This window comes from Haliotis rufescens, unplaced genomic scaffold (genome assembly GCF_023055435.1).
Source record: "Haliotis rufescens isolate VD_foot unplaced genomic scaffold, xgHalRufe1.0.p SCAF_26, whole genome shotgun sequence".
Lineage (NCBI taxonomy): Eukaryota > Metazoa > Mollusca > Gastropoda > Lepetellida > Haliotidae > Haliotis > Haliotis rufescens.
In genome coordinates this window covers 4,562,173-4,589,101 of record NW_025963957.1, presented here as the reverse complement: position 1 = coordinate 4,589,101, position 26,929 = coordinate 4,562,173, and the positions used below count along the sequence as shown (strand labels likewise).

The 26,929-nt window shown below is 40.5% G+C and overlaps 3 protein-coding genes and 1 long non-coding RNA gene across 4 annotated transcripts; 2 read left to right on the top strand and 2 right to left on the bottom strand.

Annotated features, from left to right (window-relative positions):
* Positions 1-1,738: 1,738 nt before the first annotated feature.
* On the bottom strand, positions 1,739-4,074 carry LOC125383727. Its single transcript, XR_007222890.1, has 3 exons — positions 4,054-4,074; positions 3,121-3,282; positions 1,739-1,955 (listed from the first exon to the last, which is right to left on the bottom strand). It is a non-coding gene; the product is annotated as an uncharacterized LOC125383727 (long non-coding RNA).
* A 7,686-nt stretch (positions 4,075-11,760) lies between these two features.
* LOC125383667 (serine-aspartate repeat-containing protein I-like) lies at positions 11,761-13,469 on the top strand. Its single transcript, XM_048402368.1, has 2 exons — positions 11,761-11,776; positions 12,817-13,469. The coding sequence occupies exons 1-2, from the start codon at positions 11,761-11,763 to the stop codon at positions 13,467-13,469; spliced, it is 669 nt and encodes a 222-aa protein (XP_048258325.1).
* A 951-nt stretch (positions 13,470-14,420) lies between these two features.
* On the top strand, positions 14,421-14,825 carry LOC125383666 (proline-rich proteoglycan 2-like). The gene has a single exon (XM_048402367.1). The coding sequence runs from the start codon at positions 14,421-14,423 to the stop codon at positions 14,823-14,825; it is 405 nt and encodes a 134-aa protein (XP_048258324.1).
* Positions 14,826-16,207: 1,382 nt separating this feature from the next.
* LOC125383665 lies at positions 16,208-16,834 on the bottom strand. Its single transcript, XM_048402366.1, has one exon. It carries the CDS (start codon positions 16,832-16,834, stop codon positions 16,208-16,210), a length of 627 nt encoding a protein of 208 aa, XP_048258323.1.
* Between the last annotated feature and the right edge of the window lie 10,095 nt (positions 16,835-26,929).

The window sequence follows — 26,929 nt, the reverse complement described above, 5'->3', positions numbered from 1 at the left end:
AGGGGGGTAACTCTCTTAACGCCGCGCTCAGCAATATTACCGCTGTATGACGACTATCTGTAAATCGAGTATGGGCTGACATCATGAGCATCGATTAAAGCAAATGGGATACGATGACATGCATCAACCAAGTCAGCGAGCCTGACCACCCGATCCCGTTAGTCGCCTCTTATGACAAGCATAGTCACCTATTACGGCAAGCATGGGCAGCTGAAGACCTAATCTACCCCGGATCTTCATGCGTAGTAATTTTAGATGTGTGTTGTTTGGTACATTCTTTACTTTCCGATGTTTTGCGTCGAAATATGGTTTTACGTCCCAAGGTGGTATAGCGAGCGGAAGATGTAGAGAGTTTCTCATCCAATGTAGAATATCCTGCACAGCAGTGGCATCAAGAGATGAGAAGCGATGACTTTACACTTTGACAGGAACGCTATAGAAAAGCATGTACCTTTGGAGATGTTGACATAGACTACAGTGATCTAGACTTGCCAAACATTATAGACTTGCATGGGCTGTATTTGATATATATTTGTATCAGGGTCTGTAAGACAGACTAATGTTGACACGGCTAATAGAATATTAGACTCTTCATTTCTTTTTTGAACAGAAGAGACTAGATAAAGGTGTGAGAGGTTTAAATCACCGCACATGGGATGAACTCAGTTGTGACGTTGTTCGTAAAATAACATTTGACAAGTTGTTGTTTTTGGTTTGTTGTTTAACGCCGCACTCAGCAATATTCCAGCTATATGACGGCGGTCTGTAAATAATCGTGCTTGGACCAGACAGTCCAGTGATTAATGTCATGAGCATCGATCCACGAAATTGGGATAAGATGACATTCATCAACCAAGTCAGCGAGCCTGACCACCCGATCCCGTTAGTCGCATCTTACGACAAGCATAGTCACCTTTTACGGCAAACATAGGTTAATGAAGACCTATCCTACCCCGGATCTTCACGGGTCCAAACTTGATATGTACCAAATGCTGAGATATATTGTATAGACGCCATACGAGACCAGTCTCCTTTAATTGTCAATTACTGACCAATCCTGAGGTCAGTATCATGTTCCATGGACCCAAGAAACTGATACTGATGAAGTCCACGCAGGGCAATACCACTTTCGATCGATGTACGGCAGGGTGGGTGAAGTACAGCCAGTCAGAGGATTTGAAAAAGCACTCATTCAAACTTTTCCTAAAATTTTAGTGGAGGCCAGTCCATACTATATATGTTTGAGTGTTGGCTTATCTGTTTACGATCCAAACATTTTATTTCCATAAAAGAGGAGAGTAAGAAACTTACTTGGAAAAATATTAATGCCAGTGAAAGAGTTTATTTTACCAGGTCATTGTTCGTCACAGGTCCAGACCCAAACGAGAAGTGTTTTTTGTCTCGTATAAATATGTACAACACGCTCCCGACGCACACTCGGCCCAATGGTTCCAAGACAGACAACAAGATACCAAGGAAAAATTCTCAACTAAAGACAAGACCCTTTAAACGAGTCATCAACTCCTTGCTGACACTGTGTTATACATTCGAGTTGTGTAAAATAATGAAACGTTTTACTGCTTTGCTTGCATGTTTGAACAGGAAGACAAAAAATATCATACGTGTGGTGACTTGTACAAAAAAACAAGGTCACGTTACTTAGCAACACATGATGACTCCAGGCGTTCGCAAGAACAAATCCGACAATTTTTCAATCTGCATTTATTGTGAACCAAGATGTACAAATGCAATCATCTCGTTCAGAAATATTTCTTGACCCACTTCCGGTCGCACCAATCCCCTGGCTTAGTCCTGTATTTCACCGTGAGAGCCTTGCGTATGGCGTCTGTACGCTTACTAGGTGTGAACCAATACGAGAACCTTTCGCCCCACTGGTTTGCTGTCTTCCTGAAAGCATCGTCGCATTGGCTTTTGGACATATTGTACCGCGCACCCTAAAATAAAGACAGATAGATATATTAACACTAACATCGATAGGTGTATATATATCTAGGAATAAGACGACGAGTGGGAGTTCTTTATCGTACAATAAACCATGATGGACGTCGTTTATTTCTCAAATGAGATATCAACATCATGGACAGCCTCTTTCAGGATGTTAATAAAATGTAAAAGCTTTACAAATATTTACCCGTATTTGAATAATGATGACTCACTCCGACCTCCGCAATGTCGGACAAGTCCATTTTATGAACAGGGGGGCTACGTTTATATTTCCCGGATATTCTCACAATTTATGCGTCGATTATCGGTACCGTTTTCTACCAATATCGATTGTCATCTATCCCCAGCTGTTGGGTTTATTTAAGTTGCCCGGTAGACCCGTGAAGATCCGGACTGGAATAGGTCTTCAGCAACCAATGCTTGCCTTAAAAGGCAACTATGCTTTTCGTAAGAGGCGACTGACTTGGTTGATGCATGTCATCGTATCCCATCGATGCTCATGATGTCAATCACTGGATTGTCTGATCCAGACACGATTTTATTTACAGACCGCCGTCATATAGCTGGAATATTGCTGAGTGCGGCGTTAAACAACAAACCAAAACGTTGCCCAGGAACATCTATGTGGAACAACTCATCAGGCCCGTGAAGACCCGGAGTAGAATAGGTCTTCAGCAACCAATACTTGCCGTAAAAGGCGACTTTGTTTTTCGTAAGAGGCAACTACCGTTAGTTCCGTTATTCAGAGGGTGAGGCTCGACGACTTGGTTGATGCATGGCATTGTGTCCCAGTTGCGTGGATCGATGCTCATGATGTCAATCGCTGGATTGTCTGGTCCATACTCGATTATTTACAGACCGTCGTAATATAGCTGACATATTGCTGAGTGCGTCGTTTACTAACAAACAGTCATTTCCCTCTCAACAAGTTGCGTGCGCATGTTCGAATGACGTCAGGATAGAACAATGTCTCATCGTGAAATAAACCACGCCTCGTTCTGCACTGCCCATAGCTATCTAATAGCTATACATGGTGTATTTCCTGTTATTGTTCTAGATAGTAAAATATATTACATTTTATAATAATTACTGATATTAACAGGTTTAATGTCCTGTTAGGCTTGAAATTACCAATGTGCATTTAAAGGAACTTACGCACAAGGAGCAAAGAACATATCTGGCATACACAGGTGCAAGTGTTTTCAAGAAAGTACGCAGGTCGCTTCCTGTTTGGGGAGACATTGCAGCAGTAGTAACATTGACAAAGGTCATCAATGCCAACGCGCACACAAACACCGACATCCTCATGGTCAGGAACTGCAGTCAAGATGACCATCTTACCTCTAATGATAAATAATTTAGCACTGCATTCAAAATGTCCAAACCTTCACCAGCCAACTCTCTACATGCCACAACGTTTGTGTTCAAATTCAGCAATAATTAATAGTCTGTATGTATAGTATATGAACGATAATATCAAGATGGATTTTAACTAAGCAAATACAATACAAGGAAAACTAACATTTGATATCAGTAGATCATATTTAACATATCACTTCAGGAAGAACAAAAATCAGTTGGCATTGATGAATCAGATGGCGCTAGAGTGAAAGTGAGTGAACTCTTCATGAGTGCATGTAACGCCAGGGATACAAAGGTATTATGTTCCGGTATATTATATAGTCTGGAAAAGTTATGAGTGAGTAAGTGGGTGAATATGTTTTTACGCCGCTTTTAGCAATATTCCAGCAATATCACGGCGGGGAACACAAGAAATGGACTTCACACATTGTACCCATGTGGGGAATTGAACCCGGGTCTTCGGCGTGACGAGGGAACACAAGGGTACAGGTTTGCCGTGACTTGATGTCTCCGGCGTGACTGGCGAACACTTTAATCACAAGGCTACCCCACCGTCCCGTATAGAGTATCGAATGACAAAACTCAAGTTCTAATGAGTATTTGGTTTTGTTAAATTGACGACAAATATAGAAGACACCCACATGCTATTGCTTATCTAGATCTCCTTGCAACCATTATGAATCTGTATCTATAATCAGTGATTATTACAGAAATGTAAATACTCACCTACAGCGAGCTGTTCACCGGTGAAATGTATGGAATGAACAAACAGGGGGAGCCTTTATATTTCAATGCATGAAAATAACATAATTTATACATGACAATATATAATGTTTATAAAACAAAATGTTTAAGTATACTAATAAAACTGTAGAGTTTATTTGCAAAAGCTAATTTACAGTCCATGGCACACATTTTTTGACGCATACAATGTACGTATAAATTGTTTTATAATAGTTTTAGAAATTCATATTAAATATGATTTATTAGTCAACTCGAGATTTATGAAATATACATTACATGGCGATCTGGTAAAGCTGGTTTAATTTCATAACATTGTCAGTATCGATGTGGAGACTTGGGGCCGTGCAGGGCGAGGTAGCCTTGGGGTGACCAAATCACTCATTTATAACTGAATTCAAATGTAAATGCACACATTTAAGCTCTAATAAAGTAATAAAATGAACTTTAACGTTGAACACAGTCTGTATACTGAAAAGAAAATGTATTTGAAGTTTTGTCTTACTTCAGTAGACTCAAAGACAATTCGCACATGGTATCATCGCTGGTCGATAGTGATTCACAAACACATGATATAGTCGGAATCGTACATGTACAATCGACTCTGCTTTTGGCACAGTTCTTTTATGAATCTGGATAGGGTTTTGTCGCTGTTATTTCTCTTTTCGCGAACATCGTGGTGTCATCACTGATTTTCGGTGATTCTTCATACAATTTTCACCGCCTTTTACGCCCAAAGGAATTTGTTTCGCGGATAAATGAGACAGGTTATTCTCAGATGGATGACGTTTTATATTAAAGATGTTATGTATCTCCAAATAACACGATGTAGCCATGTTATACCCTTGATCGTAGCCGACATCCTAATATGTAACAAATCCAAAAGGCGTTTAGCTTAGACTGAAATTTTGAAATCGTTTGCAAGTTCTCAAGTACAGTCTGCGATTGCATATGTGTTCATGAAAACGACAGGCTATTATGGTGAGGTGAGATGAAATGGGGTTCAACGTCGCGTCCAAGATTATTGCACTTATATAGCGACGCGCATGCTTGTGTGTATGAGGCTTGTACTGATGCCGATTTATAGTGCTAGCTCACTGACATACCATGCCGCAGTTAAACATGAATACCCCACTCAGACACAGTATGCTGACTCCGAGCCGAGCAGTCCTTGTTTCAGCCCCTTAATGCCGAGCGCCAGACAGGGTATCACCAAGTACCATTTTTAACGCCTTTTAGTATGACGCGGTCGGGGATCGAACCCGGGCCTTCCGCTCTCCGGGCGGACGCTCTACCACTAGACCACGGAGGCGATCCGATAGGATATAATCATCCAACTATAGTAAACTCTTCGTGAGTAATATGAACACAATATTAAACTTGAACATGACCTCGAAAGTTATTCTACCTTCGAAAAAGGAAAATAACAGTGCAACGACAATCTACAGGTAGCTCACCTGGCTAGGTATTCAACCGGCTAGAATGTCAGAAGAGTCATTTCAAAGATGCTGTCAGCTTTGGAATACAAATATTGTAGATGTTGTGGACAAATCTGAAAAGAGTTAAGCTGATTACATGTTTACTTCATGTTTATTTATTCGCAACAATAAACATTCGATATCATACAGGATTGTTGCAATACACAACTGTTAATTTCCTTTAACGCAAGGTTTAAACTTGAATCTGTTCTTATAGTGAATAAGTGCAATACATTATTTTCCAATTCATTCATAAACGATAATTTTTTTATGCCTGAATACATTTTCATCAAATTAAAGACAATCCACAGAAAGTATGATCATATTTCACTCGCCAGTATTTCATAAATATACTTTCGTAGCAGGGTCAAGGTAGAGATCAAGTGTAGTGATAAAAATATTTATACTTTTCGAAGACATGCCACTATACACAGTTGTCAGCGTCTTTTACTAGTAACCTTGACCATTGACCTTCTCATAAATAGGGACATACACCTATTTACACTCTAATTGCTATATGTTTCCTGGTTTGTTTGTTTGTTTGTTTGTTTCACGACGCACTCAGCAATATTTCAGCTATATGACGGCGGTCTGTAAATAATCGAGTCTGGACCAGACAATCCAACTATTGACTTCATAAGCACCGATCTATGCAAAATGTATCCACCAAGTCAGAGAGCCTGACCACCCGATCCCGTTAGTCGCCTCTTACGACAAGCATGGGTTGCTGGAGACCTATTCTACCCCGGATCTTCACGGGTTTTATGTTTACTGAAAATGAACGTGTTCTAATATGTTATCAAAGCCACATGAGAAATGAGAATCTACCCCTATAATTAAGTTGTCATCATTGATGGGAATAAATATGTGAAGGTTCAGCTTCATTGGTCCAGTGGTTCTTTTCTAGAGAATGAATGTGCTCGAATGGCTAAAGTCAGATCAAGGTCAACGAACGACACATGTTGAATCTTGCTACACACATTTCAATAATCTTGAAAACAAATTGCTATGGGTTATGTGCCGGTTGAATACTGTTGTTAATATGTTTATGGTAATTGTCAGTGACGTCAAATGATCGAAGTGTTGGTAAACTGGTGAGTGCTGTCGAGTGTAAGAACATGAGTGAGAGAGAGAGGGAGTGAGAGTGTGTGTGACACAGAGAGAGTGTGTGTGTGTGAGAGTGAGAGAGAGTGTGTGTGAGACAGAGAGTGTGTGAGTGAGAGAGTGTGTGTGAGTGAGAGAGTGAGAGAGAGCGTGTGTGAGACAGAGAGAGTGTGAGAGTGAGAGAGTGTGTGTGAGTGAGAGAGTGAGAGAGAGCGTGTGTGAGAGAGAGTGAGAGTGTGTGTGAGACAGAGAGAGTGTGTGAGAGTGTGAGAGAGAGAGTGCGAGAGTGTGTGAGACAGAGAGTGTGTGTGAGTGAGAGAGAGTGAGAGTGAGAGAAAGAGTGTGAGTGAGAGAGGGAGAGAGAGTGTGTGTGAGACAGAGAGAGTGTGTGAGAGAGAGAGGGTGTGAGAGAGTGTGTGAGACAGAGAGTGTGTGTGAGTGAGACAGAGTGAGAGTGTGTGTGAGACAGAGAGAGTGTGTGAGAGAGTGTGAGAGAGAAAGTGAGAGAGTGTGTGAGACAGACAGTGTGTGTGAGTGAGAGAGAGTTAGAGTGAGAGAAATAGTGTGAGTGAGAGAGGGAGAGAGAGTGTGTGTGAGACAGAGAGTGTGTGTGAGAGAGAGAGGGAGTGAGAGAGTGTGTGTGACAGAGAGTGTGTGCGAGTGAGACAGAGTGAGTGTGTGTGAGACAGAGAGAGTGTGTGAGAGTGTGAGAGAGAGAGTGAGAGAGTGTGTGAGAGAGAGTGAGAGAGTGTGTGAGACAGAGAGAGAGCGTGAGAGAGAGAGAGAGTGTGTGAGTGAGAGAGGGAGTGAGAGTGTGTGTGAGACAGAGAGAGTGTGTGAGAGAGAGAGGGAGTGAGAGAGAGAGAGTGAGAGAGTGTGTGAGACAGACAGTGTGTGTGAGTGAGAGAGAGTTAGAGTGAGAGAAATAGTGTGAGTGAGAGAGGGAGAGAGAGTGTGTGTGAGACAGAGAGAGTGTGTGAGAGAGAGAGGGAGTGAGAGAGTGTGTGTGACAGAGAGTGTGTGCGAGTGAGACAGAGTGAGTGTGTGTGAGACAGAGAGAGTGTGTGAGAGTGTGAGAGAGAGAGTGAGAGAGTGTGTGAGAGAGAGTGAGAGAGTGTGTGAGACAGAGAGAGTGTGTGAGAGAGCGTGAGAGAGAGAGAGAGAGTGTGTGAGTGAGAGAGGGAGTGAGAGTGTGTGTGAGACAGAGAGTGTGAGAGAGAGAGAGTGTGTGAGACAGATAGTGTGTGTGAGTGAGAGAGTGAGAGAGAGGGTGTGTGAGTGAGAGAGGGAGTGATAGTGTGTGTGAGACAGAGAGAGTGTGTGAGAGAGAGAGGGAGTGAGAGAGTGTGTAAGAGAGAGTGTGTGTGAGTGAGACAGAGTGAGAGTGTGTGTGAGACAGAGAGAGTGTGTGAGAGAGTGTGAGAGAGAGTGTGTGAGACAGAGAGAGTGTGAGAGTGAGAGAGAGAGAGTGTGTGAGTGAGAGAGGGAGTGAGAGTGTGTGTGAGACAGAGAGTGTGTGAGAGAGAGGGAGTGAGAGAGTGTGTGAGACAGAGTGTGTGTGAGTGAGAGAGTGTTTGTGAGTGAGAGAGTGTGTGTGAGACAGAGAGAGTGTGTGAGAGTGTGAGAGAGAGAGTGTGTGAGACAGATAGTGTGTGAGTGAGAGAGTAAGAGTGAGAGAGAGGGTGTGTGAGTGAGAGAGGGAGTGAGAGTGTGTGTGAGACAGAGAGAGTGTGTGAGAGAGAGAGGGAGTGAGAGAGTGTGTAAGAGAGAGTGTGTGTGAGTGAGACAGAGTGAGAGTGTGTGTGAGACAGAGAGAGTGTGAGAGAGAGAGTGTGTGAGACAGAGAGAGTGTGTGAGAGAGAGAGAGAGTGTGTGAGTGAGAGAGGGAGTGAGAGTGTGTGTGAGACAGAGTGTGTGAGAGAGAGGGAGTGAGAGAGTGTGTGAGACAGAGTGTGTGTGAGTGAGAGAGTGTGTGTGAGACAGTGTGTGTGAGTGAGAGAGAGAGAGAGCGTGTGAGACAGAGAGTGTGTTTGAGAGAGTGTGAGAGAGAGAGTGAGAGAGTGTGTGAGACAGAGAGTGAGTGGGAGAGAGAGAGTGTGTGAGTGAGAGATGGAGTGAGAGTGTGTGAGAGTGAGAGAGAGTGTATGTGTGAGAGAGTGTGAGAGACAATGATTTGTTTGTACTCTTTCTGGCGACATTAAACCCCGTTTCATCTCACACGAAGTAAGCTATACATGACAATGTGTTGGCTGTCGTCATTGTACGTGTGTAAAATTATCACCAACATTGTAGAATGCAATGTGAAGCATATATCATAGTGCAACATCTCTTAGTTAGATATTCTAACCAAGTTGCATGCTCGACTGTGTGTTGAATTACTCATGTAAGTACAACCATTCTGAATATGCGTATTCATGCTTATTGGAGGATGAATGGTAGTGTGTTCTGATCAGGTGCTTACATTGGAGGATGAATTGTAGTGTGTACTGAGGTGCTTACATTGGAGGATGAATGGTAGTGTGTACTGAGGTGCTTACATTGGAGGATGAATGGTAGTGTGTACTGAGGTGTTTACATTGGAGGATGAATGGTAGTGTGTACTGAGGTGTTTACATTGGAGGATGAATGGTAGTGTGTACTGAGGTGCTTACATTGGAGGATGAATGGTAGTGTGTACTGAGGTGTTTACATTGGATTCTATAGTGTCCGGATCAGAGGGAAGCCTAATGTGAGCAAAATGAACTTTAACGTTAAGGCAGCTGGACTGTGTGATCGAAAGCGAGGAAGTGATGACGACCGAGACCCGGCAAACGCCTGTGATGTATGGAATACTGTAAGGGACATTCTCGCGATCTCGCATTCTTGCCATCTCTATCTTAGGAAACGAGCTAAATATGCCCAAAGTGCGAGAATGAGAGATCGCGAGAACGCGAAATTTAGCCAAAACAGTATTTTATAGGGATGAGAGAAAGATAGAGCCGATGTGAGACGTTTACTGTGAGAGTTGGAGTTACATCTGTGGAAACAGTATAGCATTACCGCAGTGGCTGGATTCACCTTGAGGGTGACAGTGATGTTCTATAACACACTGTGTGTGGTGTATGCTAGACTGCATCACCAACCTGATACCTGATGTAATATGCATTGCTGTATTGATTGATGATTTACATTATGATTTGGTGTGGTTTTAGTATCAACATGTATCAGTGGGGACAGGGTTGAGGGGAAGGAGCGAAGTGATTGGTTAGTAAGTGAACGTATGCGTGTGTATGATATGTGTGGCAGAGTAACAGTGGGCTGAAGTCAGTTAGTGTGAGTGAATATTTTGTTAGTAAATTGGTGAGTTGAGGTGGGGTTTAACGTCGCGTCCAAGATTATTGCACTCATATAGCGACGTGTGTGTGTGTGTGTGTGTGTGTGTGTGTGTGTGTGTGTGTGTGTGTGTGTGTGTGTGTGTGTGTGTGTGTATGTGTGTATTTGTGCATGTGCGTTCGTGCGTGCGAGCGTGCGTGCGCGCGCGCTCTTATACTAGTCCGATTTTATAGTGCTAGCCCACTGAGATACCATGCCGCAGTTTAACATGCATACCCCACTCAGACACTGTATACTGACTCCGAGCCGACAGTCCTTGTTTTAGCCCTTTAACGCCAAGCGCAAGACAGAGTAACAACAAGTACCATCTTTTAATGTCTTTTGGTATGACGCGGTTGGGTATCAAACCCTGACCTTCCGGTCTCAGTACAGGTGCTCTACCACTTGCCCACGGAGGCGGTCTAGCAAGGGTAAATAAGTTGATTATTAGTTCATATCTGGCTTTGGTATTACTCCCTGTTGTGACAGTCACCTGAGAAACCTGAGAAAAGCATTCTGAAAAGGTGAATGAAAGATGCTGGCTCGCAAATTGATTATTAGTTCTTATCTGGCTTTGGTATTACTCCCTGTTGTGACAGTCACCTTCTACAGAGAAAAGCATTCTGAAAAGGTGATAGAAAGATGAACTACTGTTTACAAATAGAAATGCAGCACTGTTACACTTTAACATCTGTTATTGTCAGTCTTGGATTGATCTTAACAAAAACAGAATGGCATAGACATACTAATCTGAGCAACCCTGACTGAAGCAAACATATTTATGTAACCATAAATAGTCAGTTGGCCAGGGGGGAAAACAAGATTTTCGTTCCCACATTTTCCTGTATACCTTAAACCTTTTCTATTGCATAAAGGAGGTATCTGTACACAATGTTCATTGGGTAGTAGGCTTGCAAGTGTATGCTTGTATTTTGGTGTTCGGTTATCTGAATTTGGCAAACATTTGGTTTCATTTAACTGTTAACTGTTAATCAATGTTTCCACTGAGAATGAGAATAACAGTTAAATGAAACAAAATGTTTGCCAAATTCAGATAACCGAACACATTACCTGTAATCAAAAACATAATTTGGATAGTTTAATGACTTAATAAAAATGTTACAGCCAATTTTGTCAAATTATGCATTTTTCCTTCAAGTTATGCAATTTTGACCCCCTGAAAACTCACGCACACACTTGCAAGCTTACTCCCCAATGAACATTGTGTACAGATACCTCCTTTATGCAATAGAAAAGGTTTAAGGTATACAGGAAAATGTGGGAACGAAAATTTGAACTAAGCCTCTTTTCCGCTGGTTGCCAACTGACTAATACGCATGCAGACACAGAAAGAACTTGTAACATAATATAACGGTGGTCACTACCGGCTTTTGCCATAAGTTCATCATTTTTCTGAACACTTGTTTATGTTTTGAAATAAGTTCTTTAGCTTGTAGGCAACAAATGAAATGACCAAAAACATTGGCACCGTGATATCAGTTATAATCGAGCTATCGCCTCAGATAATTTTTACCTAAGAGAGCCGTCATGTAATCTGACTTGTGACCCCATAGTGAGCCTTGGAGCGAGCAACATCGTGAGGAAATCAGAATGCTCCTTCTCATCCGCGTTAATTGTACTGTCGATTACGTTCCCATTCTACACCAATATGAGCACGCGGGACCCAGTCGTCTAAGGCTCCTCATTTCGCTGTGAGTTTGAATGTGGATATGATTATGTTTCACCGTTTCTGAACACCATGCCCGTTGTCGATGGTTTGAAGATGTCTAAATATATTTTCTAAATAAGGAAAAATGTGACGTAATCTATATCATGATATAAGTTCCACGTCGTTAGGTTGCAATGATCAACCAAGATACCGAGCCCACACCCAATTCATCTTCCGGCAGAGGTTGCTGGGTACTTATGCTAACCAATACACACCAGGGGCCCACTCGATAACGACATTGTCAAAAATGGTGAATGCTCCAACGCGGTTTCTCCAACACCTATTATTGTTACATGCTGTCAAAATGACCAGTTGTGACATACTGTGACATTGCTGTTGTATAAGATAGATATTGATATATTTCTCACATTCCTCGGATGACGTATTTCGTATTCATTTGCTGTGAAACTACTTCTGGTCGACTGTGAGGAGGAGGATGTTGTCTGTGTACAGTTATAGCGTTGTACATCACTATGAACGTAAGAACAGGCGACTATGCTCGTCGTAAGAGGCGACTAACGGGATCGGCTGATCAGGCACACTGACTTGGTTGATGCATGTCATTGAATCGATGCTCATGATGTTAATCACTGGACTGTCTGGTCCAGACGCGATCATTTACAGACCGCCTCTCTATAGCTGGACTATTGCTGAGTGCGGCGTTAAACAACAAACATACAGTGGTAAGACTCGTTGTATTATCCATAGATAGATCGAGATCTTAGATTCCAGGAGCGTATTGCTCTTGATAGGGATAACACCAGGGCTCAGCCATTCAACCAGGGCTCACGTATACAATAGGGAATGTCGAATATATGTTCATAAAGGGGTTCCTCAGTTTAGCTGAGGCTTTACAATATAGTTATGGGTGTTGGACTATGCCATCGCACGTATCATCACACATTTAGCAATTCGGGGTGTTATTGGTACACATCCAAGCTTCCCAAGTGCATGTAAATGTGAGTCAAATGAGCAAACTGATTCGCTGAGTCAAGTCAGTAAATTAAAAAAAGCATCTATAACAAACTTGACAAACTTGAGGAAGTTGACACACTCGAGTAACTTGCAGTGATCAAGTACTTGCAGAACAAGAGCTTAACACCCAGGAAGATGTGAGTACAATACCAGGGGAGGATGCCCCTTCAGATGCCACCACAAAGAGGAAAGCAGCAGGGTCTAATCGTGGCAGGGGGGACCTCGAAGAGGATGCCCCTTCAGATGCCACCACAAAGAGGAAAGCAGCAGGGTCTAATCGTGGCAGGGGGGACCTCGAAGAGGATGCCCCTTCAGATGCCACCACAAAGAGGAAAGCAGCAGGGTCTAATCGTGGCAGGGGGGACCATGAAGAGGATGCCCCTTCAGATGCCACCACAAAGAGGAAAGCAGCAGGGTCTAATCGTGGCAGGGGGGACCTCGAAGAGGATGCCCCTTCAGATGCCACCACAAAGAGGAAAGCAGCAGGGTCTAATCGTGGCAGGGGGGACCTCGAAGAGGATGCCCCTTCAGATGCCACCACAAAGAGGAAAGCAGCAGGGTCTAATCGTGGCAGGGGGGACCTCGAAGAGGATGCCCCTTCAGATGCCACCACAAAGAGGAAAGCAGCAGGGTCTAATCGTGGCAGGGGGGACCTCGAAGAGGACGCCCGCCCTGGCACGGCTGTCACGTCAGCAGCACAACATATGATACAGAGAAAACACGATATGGCACAAGCTCCAGTGGTTCTCTCCGATTCCAAGTAGCTATTGATAACAGAACCTACATATACGATGCTCGATTCAATACATACATATCGTTTCTCCATTGGCAAGCATATTGACGGGCAGTTAGTGAGGACGTACAGATACAAGCATGACGGTCACATATTAGGTACACACAAACACAAACGTACATATTAATCATTAGGTTATATTTTCATCTATTGGTTTAGAAAAAAACAAACTAATGAGATATTGACACGGGTCTTCATATATCCAGGAATCATGAATTGAGTAAGTTATTACATTACTGGAACCCTAGTGAATTATTCGTGTTATATACAACGCCATACATACTCGCATACACTTCACGTTACATATCGATACCAGGGGATGGCAAATTGCAAAAGGACTGATATACCACCGTGAATCATGTTTGTGATAAATGTTATGTATTTCGTGAAAAACCCCTGTGTCAACAGTATCTGTGTGTGTGCTTCAACATTATACTGGAAAGAGAGCGTACCTATTACCCGCGGATTACTAAAACACTTTGACAGGTGGTGCCAACTGATGATTTGACAGCCAACTTTCACGTGACAAAATCGATTACCATGAGCGTTAGGTCCGTGAAGGCTGTAATATCTACATGTTCCATCATCACGCGTACACCTACGTTATACCAGGCAGGCAGCTTTTTAATGTTGTTTAACGCCGCACTATACAGATGACAGTTGTTAAATGTCGAAATTGAAACAATATGTCAATCCAGAAATCTGTTTGTAAAAGAAATCAGTGTGAAACCATCAGTGATATACAATAAACAAATGTATCACAAAATTCACTAAGTTTGCAAATCAATACAAATTACTGCACAGCAATTACAATGGCAGTACACAATAGAGTGGTTGTACAGCATTCAATGGCAGTATATAATATGACGTATTTCGCATTCATTTGCTGTGAAACTACTTCTGGTCGCAATACTAGGGGAGGATGCCCCTTCAGATGCCACCACAAAGAGGAAAGCAGCAGGGTCTAATCGTGGCAGGGGGGACCATGAAGAGGATGCCCCTTCAGATGCCACCACAAAGAGGAAAGCAGCAGGGTCTAATCGTGGCAGGGGGGACCTCGAAGAGGATGCCCCTTCAGATGCCACCACAAAGAGGAAAGCAGCAGGGTCTAATCGTGGCAGGGGGGACCTCGAAGAGGATGCCCCTTCAGATGCCACCACAAAGAGGAAAGCAGCAGGGTCTAATCGTGGCAGGGGGGACCTCGAAGAGGATGCCCCTTCAGATGCCACCACAAAGAGGAAAGCAGCAGGGTCTAATCGTGGCAGGGGGGACCTCGAAGAGGACGCCCGCCCTGGCACGGCTGTCACGTCAGCAGCACAACATATGATACAGAGAAAACACGATATGGCACAAGCTCCAGTGGTTCTCTCCGATTCCAAGTAGCTATTGATAACAGAACCTACATATACGATGCTCGATTCAATACATACATATCGTTTCTCCATTGGCAAGCATATTGACGGGCAGTTAGTGAGGACGTACAGATACAAGCATGACGGTCACATATTAGGTACACACAAACACAAACGTACATATTAATCATTAGGTTATATTTTCATCTATTGGTTTAGAAAAAAACAAACTAATGAGATATTGACACGGGTCTTCATATATCCAGGAATCATGAATTGAGTAAGTTATTACATTACTGGAACCCTAGTGAATTATTCGTGTTATATACAACGCCATACATACTCGCATACACTTCACGTTACATATCGATACCAGGGGATGGCAAATTGCAAAAGGACTGATATACCACCGTGAATCATGTTTGTGATAAATGTTATGTATTTCGTGAAAAACCCCTGTGTCAACAGTATCTGTGTGTGTGCTTCAACATTATACTGGAAAGAGAGCGTACCTATTACCCGCGGATTACTAAAACACTTTGACAGGTGGTGCCAACTGATGATTTGACAGCCAACTTTCACGTGACAAAATCGATTACCATGAGCGTTAGGTCCGTGAAGGCTGTAATATCTACATGTTCCATCATCACGCGTACACCTACGTTATACCAGGCAGGCAGCTTTTTAATGTTGTTTAACGCCGCACTATACAGATGACAGTTGTTAAATGTCGAAATTGAAACAATATGTCAATCCAGAAATCTGTTTGTAAAAGAAATCAGTGTGAAACCATCAGTGATATACAATAAACAAATGTATCACAAAATTCACTAAGTTTGCAAATCAATACAAATTACTGCACAGCAATTACAGTGACAGTAAACAATAGAGTGGTAGTACAGCATTACAGTGACAGTAAACAATAGAGTGGTAGTAGAATATTCAATGGCAGTATATAACATGATGGCAGTGGGCAGTGTCAAATACAAACATACAGTGTTGATAGCAACAGGCTGTGATAATAGTATATATTTACTCAGCAGTACTGAAGCTTCCGAGACAGGGGTAACCTCCCCAAACCCCTACATCCCATTTCCCCTACAGCTTAAGACAACAAAGTTCACGGTCCATGGCACTGCTAATCCCTAGTCTGTTACCTATTTCATACAGTGGAACAACCCAAGAAACACGAATAGATTGAGATAAATATTTAATTACGATTACGATATTATTCAAAATTCATAATACATTATAATAAAATGTTCATTTTTCAAAATTCATAATACATTATAATAAATTTCATCTCAAATGTTCAGTGCACTCTTTATCCCAGCCTGAGGAGATGGCCAACCGCATCTTAAACCTGCATTGGGGATTTCACCTCTCTATTCAACTCGTCCTTCAGGCGGCAGAGACGGTTCTCCACCTCTCTGTACACTCTCTTCCTGGCTCTTGGAGCTGCTAAAAACTTAGCTCGTTCTGCCTGTTCCACCTTCCTGACTACCTCCACAAATCGGTAGATGTTGGGATGTTGGTGAGGGAGACCTCGGTTGAGTCGGTTGTGAAAGCCTTCAAGGCTGTTGTTCGTCCTGGGACCTGTAATACCGTGATGGTTCCACAGTGGTAGGGGGAATCGTGCTCCGTGGTCGACCCAGGTAGTGACGATGTAGTCGTTGAAGGCGACAGCTCTTAGTACATCTGGTGTGTTGTCCATTACGTCAATCCACGTGTCCTGGATCTTGTTCTGGGGGAGTAGGGGTAGGCCAGCTGCTCTTCTTATCCACTTGCAGACTTCAGGATCTTCTCGATACGCGACAGCTAGTCCCAGATCCTGGACCTTCCTCCATATAGCCTGGCAGTAATGGAAGAAACATCCCTTCACATCGGCAGTAAGAAACACGACTTTGACAGCACAAATAGCAGCCATTGGCTGAAGTCTGTCTGGATGCATGACACAGTCCAGGGCAGGCAGTGAACGTTCCATCCATGTATAGAATCTCAGATGACTGCAAGGCCTCTAGACTCTCTAGACTGCCAAACGCCAGAATCTTGTCATCATTACCGTCTTGTTTCTTCCTACTGTTATTTTCGTAATTTCTAAAAATTGTCTTCTCATCATACAGGCATCTTTCATTACACTTACATTAATTCTTCTTTTTTCAAACTTTCCTTTAAGTCCCCTTATCCCCTAAAGCTCTGCCCCTTTCATTTCTACTACCTCTACTCCAGACCTTAATCTCTCCTTTAGGTGAGTTCATAATGCCAGACAGGTAAATGCCGTGTGTTGTTTTAACTAATTGTAGGGGAACTGGGTTGTTGGGGAAATGGGATGTAGGGGTTTTAGGAGATAACCGAGACAGGCCTAGGCTGGGATTCAGGGGTAATGAGCTTTGTTTCGGAGCTATGAATCCCCCACAAACAATCTTGTCTTACTGATTGATTTCCTAATGCGTGAAACAGCATTATGCGCTACGACATTATGTACCTACTCTGTTGTATTAATCAGATTATGCACTGACCACCCACAGTTTGTAAAGGATGTGGATGTAAATTCAGCAGTTGAAATATCGATTAATAAATAAAGATTACAAAACCCTTTTCCAGAATCAGAAATCATAAATCTCTGATGTATCACCAAAGGTTGTAGCTGCTGGAATATTGCTCGACTTGGAGGGAGTGGGAGAGTGAGTGAGTGTGGTTTGGGCAATATTCCAACAATATCATGGCGAAGGACAACAGAAATGGGCTTCACACATTCTAACCACGTGGGACATCGAGCCGGGGCCCTCGGCATGACACGATATGAAGGGAAAGTTGAAGTCATCCCTCATGTCACACAATCTTGTGGTACGTTTTGTGTCACCCTGAAACAATATGCATACTTCTGAATAGTAAACAGATGAGGCGAGGTTACTGATCTCCTCAATGGGTGGGTAAGTCGGTGATCATCAATATATCTGACGCTCAAAGAGCAAGTCTCATGAGTAGGTACAGAATTGGATCGTGCACATTGTTAATATAAATATCAGCAAAGACAAGATACTTTGTGGATGAAAACTTCTTTACTCTATTCGGTACAGATCCTTATACCCTCGACTCTCTTGTTTGAGACCGGTATAAGGATGTTAAGGTACCAGTGTAATTGACTACAGTGTAATTTCTTAAAAAGAAAAGATGTAGGGCACTAAATAAATTCAGGAGATGTAAAGATAAGGACTCACTTAGAGAATATCATAACATAAGAAACAAATATATAGCTGTGTGCAAAGAAAAGAAACAAGAATATTTACATGATAAGCAACAATCCTTAGAAAATAACATTCATGACTCTAAACTATTTTGGTCAGAACTGAAAAGTCTAAGCAAACATCAAAAGACAAATAATATCAACATTAAGGATTGGTACATTTACTTTAAAGAATTATTTACTTTCACAGATACTGATCAGAGCCCTGAAAATCAGTTCCAGGAGTCACAAGATAATACTCAGACTCAAACAGATACTCAGTTTGCAAATGATATACTGGATTCCCCTATTACCAGAGATGAGATTTTAGAGAGTATACACCATCTTAAATGCAACAAATCACCAGGAATGGATCAGATTATTCCCGAGTTTTTTAAACGTTCCTCAGATATCATTGTACCTTACCTTGAACTTATATTTAATGTTATATTAGAAAATGGAACATTTCCAGATGCATGGTCAATAGGGATAATTGTGCCAATACATAAACAAGTTGATCTAAATAATATAAACAATTACACAGGTATTTCACTGCTAAGTATTTTTGGTAAACTATTCACAAACATAATAAATAAAAGGTTAGTGTTTTGGGCAGATACCCTCGACAAAATCAATGAAGAACAAGCTGGATTTAGAGAGGGCTATTCAACTATTGACAACATTTTTATCCTTCAAGTTTTAGTTAACAAATACCTCAGTGTCAAGGGTGGGAAACTTTATGTGCTCTTCGTTGACTTTGCCAAGGCATTTGACTCAGTGCAGAGACATAAACTATGGAACCTTTTAAGATCACATGGCCTCAGCTTTAAGATGAACAAACTATTGGGTAGCATTTACGAGAATATTAAGGTGTGTGTGCGAAACAATAATGAGATTTCAGAAACATTTATTAGTCAGTTAGGAGTAAGACAAGGATGCATCTTAAGCCCCTTTCTCTTTACTTTTTTCATAAATGAACTGGCTGTGCAAATAAATACCAACTGTAATTATGGTGTTCAGCTCCATCCAGATATTACAAAGATATTTTTACTTTTATTTGCAGATGATATTGCTCTCTTTTCATCAACAATCAAAGGACTGCAGTGTCAAATTAATGAACTTGAAAGTTACTGCAATAAATGGAAGCTAACAGTTAACATGAGTAAAACAAAAGTTTTGGTATTTAAGAATGGAGGTCATTTAGCAAGTAAAGAATATTGGTCCTTCAAAGGACAAAAAATAGAAACTACAGGATTTTATAAATATCTGGGTGTTTACTTCAGTAGAAACTTGTCATGGCATAAACATTTGTATCAAGCTGCTTTACAAGCAAGAAAGGTCTTTGTGAGTATCCATAAGAGTTTGAAAGTTTTAGAAACCATTTCTCATCAATCTTTTTTTTAAATATTTGATATAAAGATACTCCCCATTTTGTTGTATGGGGCAGAAGTCTGGGGTTTACAGCACTTTGATGCCATAGAAAGGATTCATTTATATGTTTGCAAAAAGTATTTAGGTGTTAAAATAAACACTTCCAGCTTGGTGGTGTATGGGGAATGTGGAAGATTCCCTCTCTATGTATATTCAAATATAAAAGTTATTAAATACTGGCTGAGACTTATTGACATGCCCTCATATGGATTGCCAAAAAAGTGTTATAATATGATGATAGTTTATGATAATAATGGGAAAAGAAACTGGGTTACAGGTGTTAGAGAATTACTTTTCAGTTGTGGCTTTGGTGATATTTGGCAAAACCAAAATGTGTATTCCAAACCAATGTTTATACTTTCATTAACCCAGAGATTAAAGGATATTTATTTACAATCTTGGACTGCATCATTGACTCTAACAAACAAATGCTTTTATTACAAAATGTTTAAATCAGAAATAATTATGTAAGATTATTTATCAAAAGTTAATGTTAAAAAATTTCGAACGGCTCTTTCACGTTTTAGATGTTCTTCTCACGACCTTTTAATAGAAACAGGGCGCTATGTAAACATTCCTCGTGAAGAATGAATCTGTAATCTATGTAGTTTAAACTCAGTAGAAGATGAATTTCATTTCTTACTTGTATGTCCAGTGTATTTACACCTTAGAGAAAAATACCTGCAAGCTTATTATTACAGGTACCCTAATATTATTAAATTTGTTACATTGCTGTCAAACACAAAAAGAAGTATCTTACAAAATGTGCCCATGTTCATATATTATGCCTCTTTATACCAACAGAACCTTATGAAAGAATAATCTTAGCTGCTTGGTATTAGGAAACTATTGTGTATATACATTAAGTACATATTTATAGATATTTGCCATCTGAATAAACTACAAACAAAAGAGTTAGAAATGGTATTAAACTACTAGGCTGTCATATGATATTGTGGGACGTGATATTACAAATGGTTAAGTATAGTTATATGTATATGAAATGATATGATGTGACATGACATGATGTGATATGATATGAAGTGATGTGGTGTGATATGATACATGAGGGGATATGATGCAATATATTATGTGTATTATAGAAATTGTGTAAATACTGTTTTTTAGTGTACATATTATATGGCTTGCGGTCTTCCAGTGTTGAATAAATATTGATTAATTGATATGAAATAAATTGGCATGGAATGACATGGCATTATATGGTATGATATGATAAGATATGATGGGACAAGCTATGACATTGCTAATGTGTTGTGTGATATGACATGTTGAAATGTGATACAATATAGTTGTGATATATGGTACGATGGTATGTATAGTATGTTATGATAATGTTATATGAAATAATACTATATAGTATGATCTTATAATAATGATACAATATGATATGATGTTATAGAATATGTTGTATGATATAACAAGTTGTGATATGGTAATATAGAAATTATGAAATTACAGGGTATGGTATTGTACTGAATGTGTGAAATTATGTGACTGCGTTGAAATGCAAGGTGGAATGACGTGAGGTGATCTGGTGAGATATGTACATAAACTGTATAAAACTGTATATTCTTCAACTTGTACTAGAGGCCTGTGGCCTCTTCAGTATGTGAAATAAAGATTAGATATATTAAGGAACATCGCATCATAATAGAATAAATAAGTTGTCATCCATAAAATATCTTGTCTTCACAGCTACTTATCAAATTCTAAAAATGCCAATCTGAGTGCAAATATAGTATTCAAAACTTTGAAAGCGGCGCGTTAATATGGTAAATTTTCACTTTAGTCCTGTCTATCAAATTCTAGATAGAGGATAGAGGTCCCATATATGATCTCAGTTTGAGGTCCTCCAAAAGTACAGACTTGATCTAAAGACGTATATAGATATATGTCTTTGCTTGAGCCTGCAACAACCTCGGCCCCTCCGTTTGCGGTCCTAGTCGACTACACACGTTTCGCGGAACCTCAATGCTTGACCAAAATTAGATGGGTAATAAGAAAATAGCGTAAAACAGGCGAAATCGTCCCCAAAACGAACAAAAGTCATCAGAAGATGACAATCCCTCGGCCCCCACAGATTCGAAAGCACAAATCATCTGACTGTCACATTAAGTCAAACTTGATGAGAGTATTTCTCTCTAATCTGTCTGTCCGTATACAAGAGTAGTGGAATTCCATGGAATTGGGATTCTGAACTTTGTTTTTCTATGTCAGATACACACCAATATGAACAGTCAAAATCAAAGTTGTTGCCATGGAAACATAATTCTTCTTTTTTCTAAACACCCCTAAGTAGCAAAAGGCAAACTGGTCTTTTTGTGTGCAAAGTGTCATGAAAGAATACCTATCAGTTTTGGAGATATGGTCTGGACAAACACACGTCATATTCACAACCTTTACATTATACTCCATTTAAACCATTGTAAATTTAAACCTGATAGCAACTCAATGCAGTGCGTCTGGTTTAACAAATACTGAGGAAACTTCAATGGTCTGTTGTAAAGTGGATATCCTCGCCATATGTTACTAATTACTTTATAACGTCACTGACGTGGTTGCTGCACACTAATGAGGCAATGCTGGTAATAAAACGCAGTTATTTTACCGAACCATTGAAATAAATGCTAATTTTTTGTCAATATGGTAATCTTCCATTTATCTAATCCCGAACAAGCAGAAGCGTATGAAACAGGATCAATCTTATCCTTGCCACACACGATTGGTTTGTTGGTTAGTTTGTTGTTGCACTCAGCAATATCCCAGCTATATGACGGCGGTCTGTAAATAATCGAGTCTGGACCAGACAATCCAGTGATTAATATCATGAGTATCGATCCACGCAATTGGGATCGATGACATGCATCAACCAAGTCCCGTTAGTCGCCTTTTACTACAAGCATAGTCGTCTTTTACGGCAAGCATGGGTTTCTGAAGACCTATTCTACCCCGGAATCTTCACGGGTCTGCCACACACGATGTCAATGGAATCATGTCATCCATGAACGACATTTACGATTATTTCACACGTTAGAAAATACATGAAAACGATGGCCATGTTCACAGACCTCCGTCATATATGTTCATAGTGACTTAAAAGTTCTTTGTTTCATGACCTGCGAAATATATTTCAATTTAGTTTGGCGGCTAAATTATACCTACATTTCAACGTTTGTCATATAGGCCTCGGATGACACGTTGATTTCCAAACATGCATAAATGTGGGAACCACTGTCGCTTCGTGTGATGTAATGTGTGATGGTTTTGTCTTTTGATGTCCTAATGGTGAGTACAAATACAAACTTTCCATGTGAAGCAGCCAAACTTTGGATGACAGTTGGTTGGGACAGAATAAGTTTTTTTCAATTCTGTTTCCTGTTTTTCAGCTGTTGCATTCAACAAGTGACAACATCACACACAGAACAGGAGGGAAAGTTTACTGTTCCGTTACACGACTGCAGCAGACGTAGATTTAGGTGTGAATCCACTATGCGTGACATTATCATTTTGCAGCCGTGTCAACTCTATTACACTCCCATATAACATATTCACACCCGCCTTAAATTGAGTCTATTGTCCTGTTCACACTTATACTGTATAAAATATGCATTCGAAAACAACTAAATCATATCACTTGGAACAGCCCCGCACATGGTAAGTAAATTGGTACAGATGTTCTTCCATTTTCTTATCTTATGTTCGTTAATACATGTAAGTTATGATTGTCCATCGACTAAAACGTGTTCTCTGTAACATTCTTTTAGTGTTGGTAAAACGTTACATCAAGGAGGTGAGGTGAAATGGGGTTTTGCGTCGCGTCCAAGATTATTGCACTTATATAGCGACGTGCATGTGTGTGTGTGTTTGTGTGGCTGCCTGTACTAGTCCGGACTGATGCCGATTTATAGTGCTAGCTGACTGAGATACCATGCCGCAGTTTAACATGAAAAACCCCACTCAGACACAGTATACTGACTCCGAGCCGACCAGTCCTTTTTTTAGCCCCTTAATGCCGAGCGCCAGACTGGGTAACAACAAGTACCATCTTTTACAGTCCGTTTGACTCCAAATGAGAACGACGAATTGCAAAATAACTCGAAATCCAGAAAAGTGTATGAAACATCAATACGGTACTTGACCATGAATAACCTGTACCCAACAAAATCTGAATTTATTTTTTTTAAGACCCATGTAGGATGAAGTTCTTTAAGAAACTATCATGTAATTGTGTATAGAAATGTGTACATGACACGTAGGGGGACAAACCGTTGAAGGCACAGCGCAATCACTGTCTGCACGTGCTACACAGTGACCGTGTTCATTCAATGACAAGATGCGCTACTCAGCAGATGTTAAACCGTTGATGGTGAATGTGTATGATTTCTTTAGAAGTGAAGCAGAAAGAGCAAACCCTTTTTATGCAATTAATAAATTCTTGAAACGAGCTTCAAAAGCTCTTGGTATGTCCCCTCAGAAACTTTAAAATGTTGTTAGTCGACGAGATACAAATAGTCAGGCCAAGGAGGTAGGGAACATGTCAAAACCACGCAAGGTTGATAAATTAGACAGTTTTCAGAGGGATCAAGTCAGGCGTGCAATTGTTAAACTGCACTCAGAAAATGCGTCCTGAGAGGTGATGAATTAAGATTTCTAGGATTCACATCGTTCACTGCACTCGCACATGTTTAGGTCACTGGGTAGCTGAGAATTCAAGAGTATGTTTGCACGTCATTTCCCAATGTAGTTTTACTGAAGCTCTTTTAAAGCCTTTTTGGCTGAATTTTGCTATGGTTCTCCCGATAGAAGTCGAAAATGAATTATATAGAAATATTTTGTTACAGCCGTAAAATGGTAATACACTACCGCCCCTTACACGCGTCAAGGACCATATAGTTTATATCTATATTCTCAGCTCCTGTACCAGTATCACGAGTTTTTCCAAATGCCTTATGGATTAAATATATTTCAATTTAATCGTACACATTATCCAAAAATTAACATCAATACTTTTCTTTACTTGCTGTTTAAAAAAAATAAAAAATTGAGGTACATAGTTTGATGAGGAAGGATGGTTTTCCAATGTTTCACAAAGTTTGTTGCAATGTGCCATATACTATTTAAAAATGCATCCCTATTCTTAACATCTTCTGGATCATGTTCCATACCTTGCATTCACGTGAATGTTTTTATTAAACATTATTTTGCCTGGCGTCTATATTGTTTCAAATGTACGCTGGGTTTTAGCATTTACAATATATCCATAAATTATATACCACAGAATGGCGACAGAAATCAGCCATTTCCTTGTTTTGCCTTAATTGTTAGAGTCATTATAATTATATTAAAGCTTGGTGTACGGATGTGGTGATTTGCAAAAGACTTAGAAATACAGGCTTAAGTTAATTTAAGGAAGAGAATTTATGGATGTCAACTTCTATATTATGAGGATACACAACGTTTTGGAGTATATGCTTACTCCTTCAGGTGAATGAATGCTATGAGGCAGAGAGCATATATATGTACATGAAAGGACAACAGAAGTAATAACAAGACAAAAGTTGGAAACTAACAAGGGAGGCCAACAGATAATTGCCGCTGATAAGTGATTAGCAAAAGACAGTGGAAGCGAACACTTTACAGTAATTAGCTCTGATGGATATGGACAACTGGAAGCCCGCCCTAAAATTCAGCGCATCAGAAAATTATTGCATTGATAAAAAAAACGTCACTATAAAGATCAAGTGTTATTTTTCTGAAGACAACATTTCTCTTTGAAAAATTCCATCTTCAACAGACAGGTCATTGTGGACTGACCATTCGAATTCAATCAGCAGATTTGTGTCTATTATTGACATATTAAGAAAGCACAACTTTAAAGCTTCTTGCAAGGTTACACAACCTGCATCCGCTTCAAGTGGGGCATTGAGAAGAACAGGGTTGCGTATAACACCCACCCTCATCCGTGCTGAAGATCCCCCAGTAGCTTAAGCATCTGGAGGTAAAACTTTCAAGTGTATAAATAACCGCAAATCATTAAGAGTCTTCCGTAGTCCTGTGCACATCCCCTGAATGAATTCACGTAAGCTGTCCACGAGGGCTCAACTGGAGAACTTGATCGGGAAGAACGTCTGTTGGCCATGGACTGGCAGGCAGTATAGGAGTGACCTCCATCTATAGATGCTCATAAGGACGACGACTCCACACAGGGCTTTGACAAATAAGAAGATCTCCAAGTACTGGAGTGACCTGACCCTTCTCCTCATTTGCTTTTTCCTGTCTTTTGATTGTTTGATCTTTGTCTGTGAGGCCGAGTTTGACATGGTTGTGTCATTCTGAGTAGTTTGATAAAATTCATCTAGCATCTGCTGATCCTTCTATGTCTGACTGGAGTTCGATATTAAGTCAGAATTTGGACCAGGTCAAATGGTCCACTCCAATTTTGATGTAACCAGCTTTAATGAATTTGGCAGATTTGAAAGTGGAAAAGTAAAAAGTCAAGTATTTGTTTTGATAATTGTGTGATCCTGCCTGTTTTCTCATGAAATGCTTGACAGCGATGACACACTGGAATCTTAATTCATCAACAATTTCTTCTGCGCTGAAACAACCTATTCTCTGATGACGAAACAACACTAGTTCAGTGTCCCAGCAGATTGACATATTGCTATCTTCGTGTACATTCCACTGAATTTGGATCAGTCCAAAGCTTCCGATAGCGAAAGGATTTAAGTTCAAATGATTTCCATCCGCAGATGCAATTACACTGAACATAGGCCAAGCATATTTAACTACAGAAGAAACTTCTTCATTGGACAAATTCGAATCCAGATGTAGATGTTTAGTTTGCTAGAACCTGAAGAGTTCCTTTAAAACATGGCGGGATAAACTAGTTCCCCATCCATCACCGAGTGTCAACAAGCACGATTTTGCAGTGGAGTCAGCCTGTAACGCCAGGGTGAGTGAGTGAGTTAAAAGTGTACATAGCATCGGCAATATTGCTGCCATATCGCGATGAGAACAAGGTAGTTACTATAATTAAAGACCTGTCGACGAAGGACAGTAAAACAGTCAGGTAAATATGAGGGTTTAGATATAAAACAAACCCAAGCAATTATAAAACAAAGAATTTTTAGTAGATAAGTTCCTAAAAATTAAAACTAGGCTATAGACCACTAGCAACCAAAGCTAGACCACCTAACTGGGAATCATGGGGACTTACAGTGGTTTTGCTTCCTGCATGATTCCCGGCAGGATTTATACCATCAGTTTGGTCACCAGTGGTTGTATGTATTGCTAACAAAAATTAAAAAATAGAAGCACAATCAATACATTAAAACACTAGTTGATTTTATACACTTCAACAAAGAAGGACTCACGTGCCACTGGACAATAATTTTACAC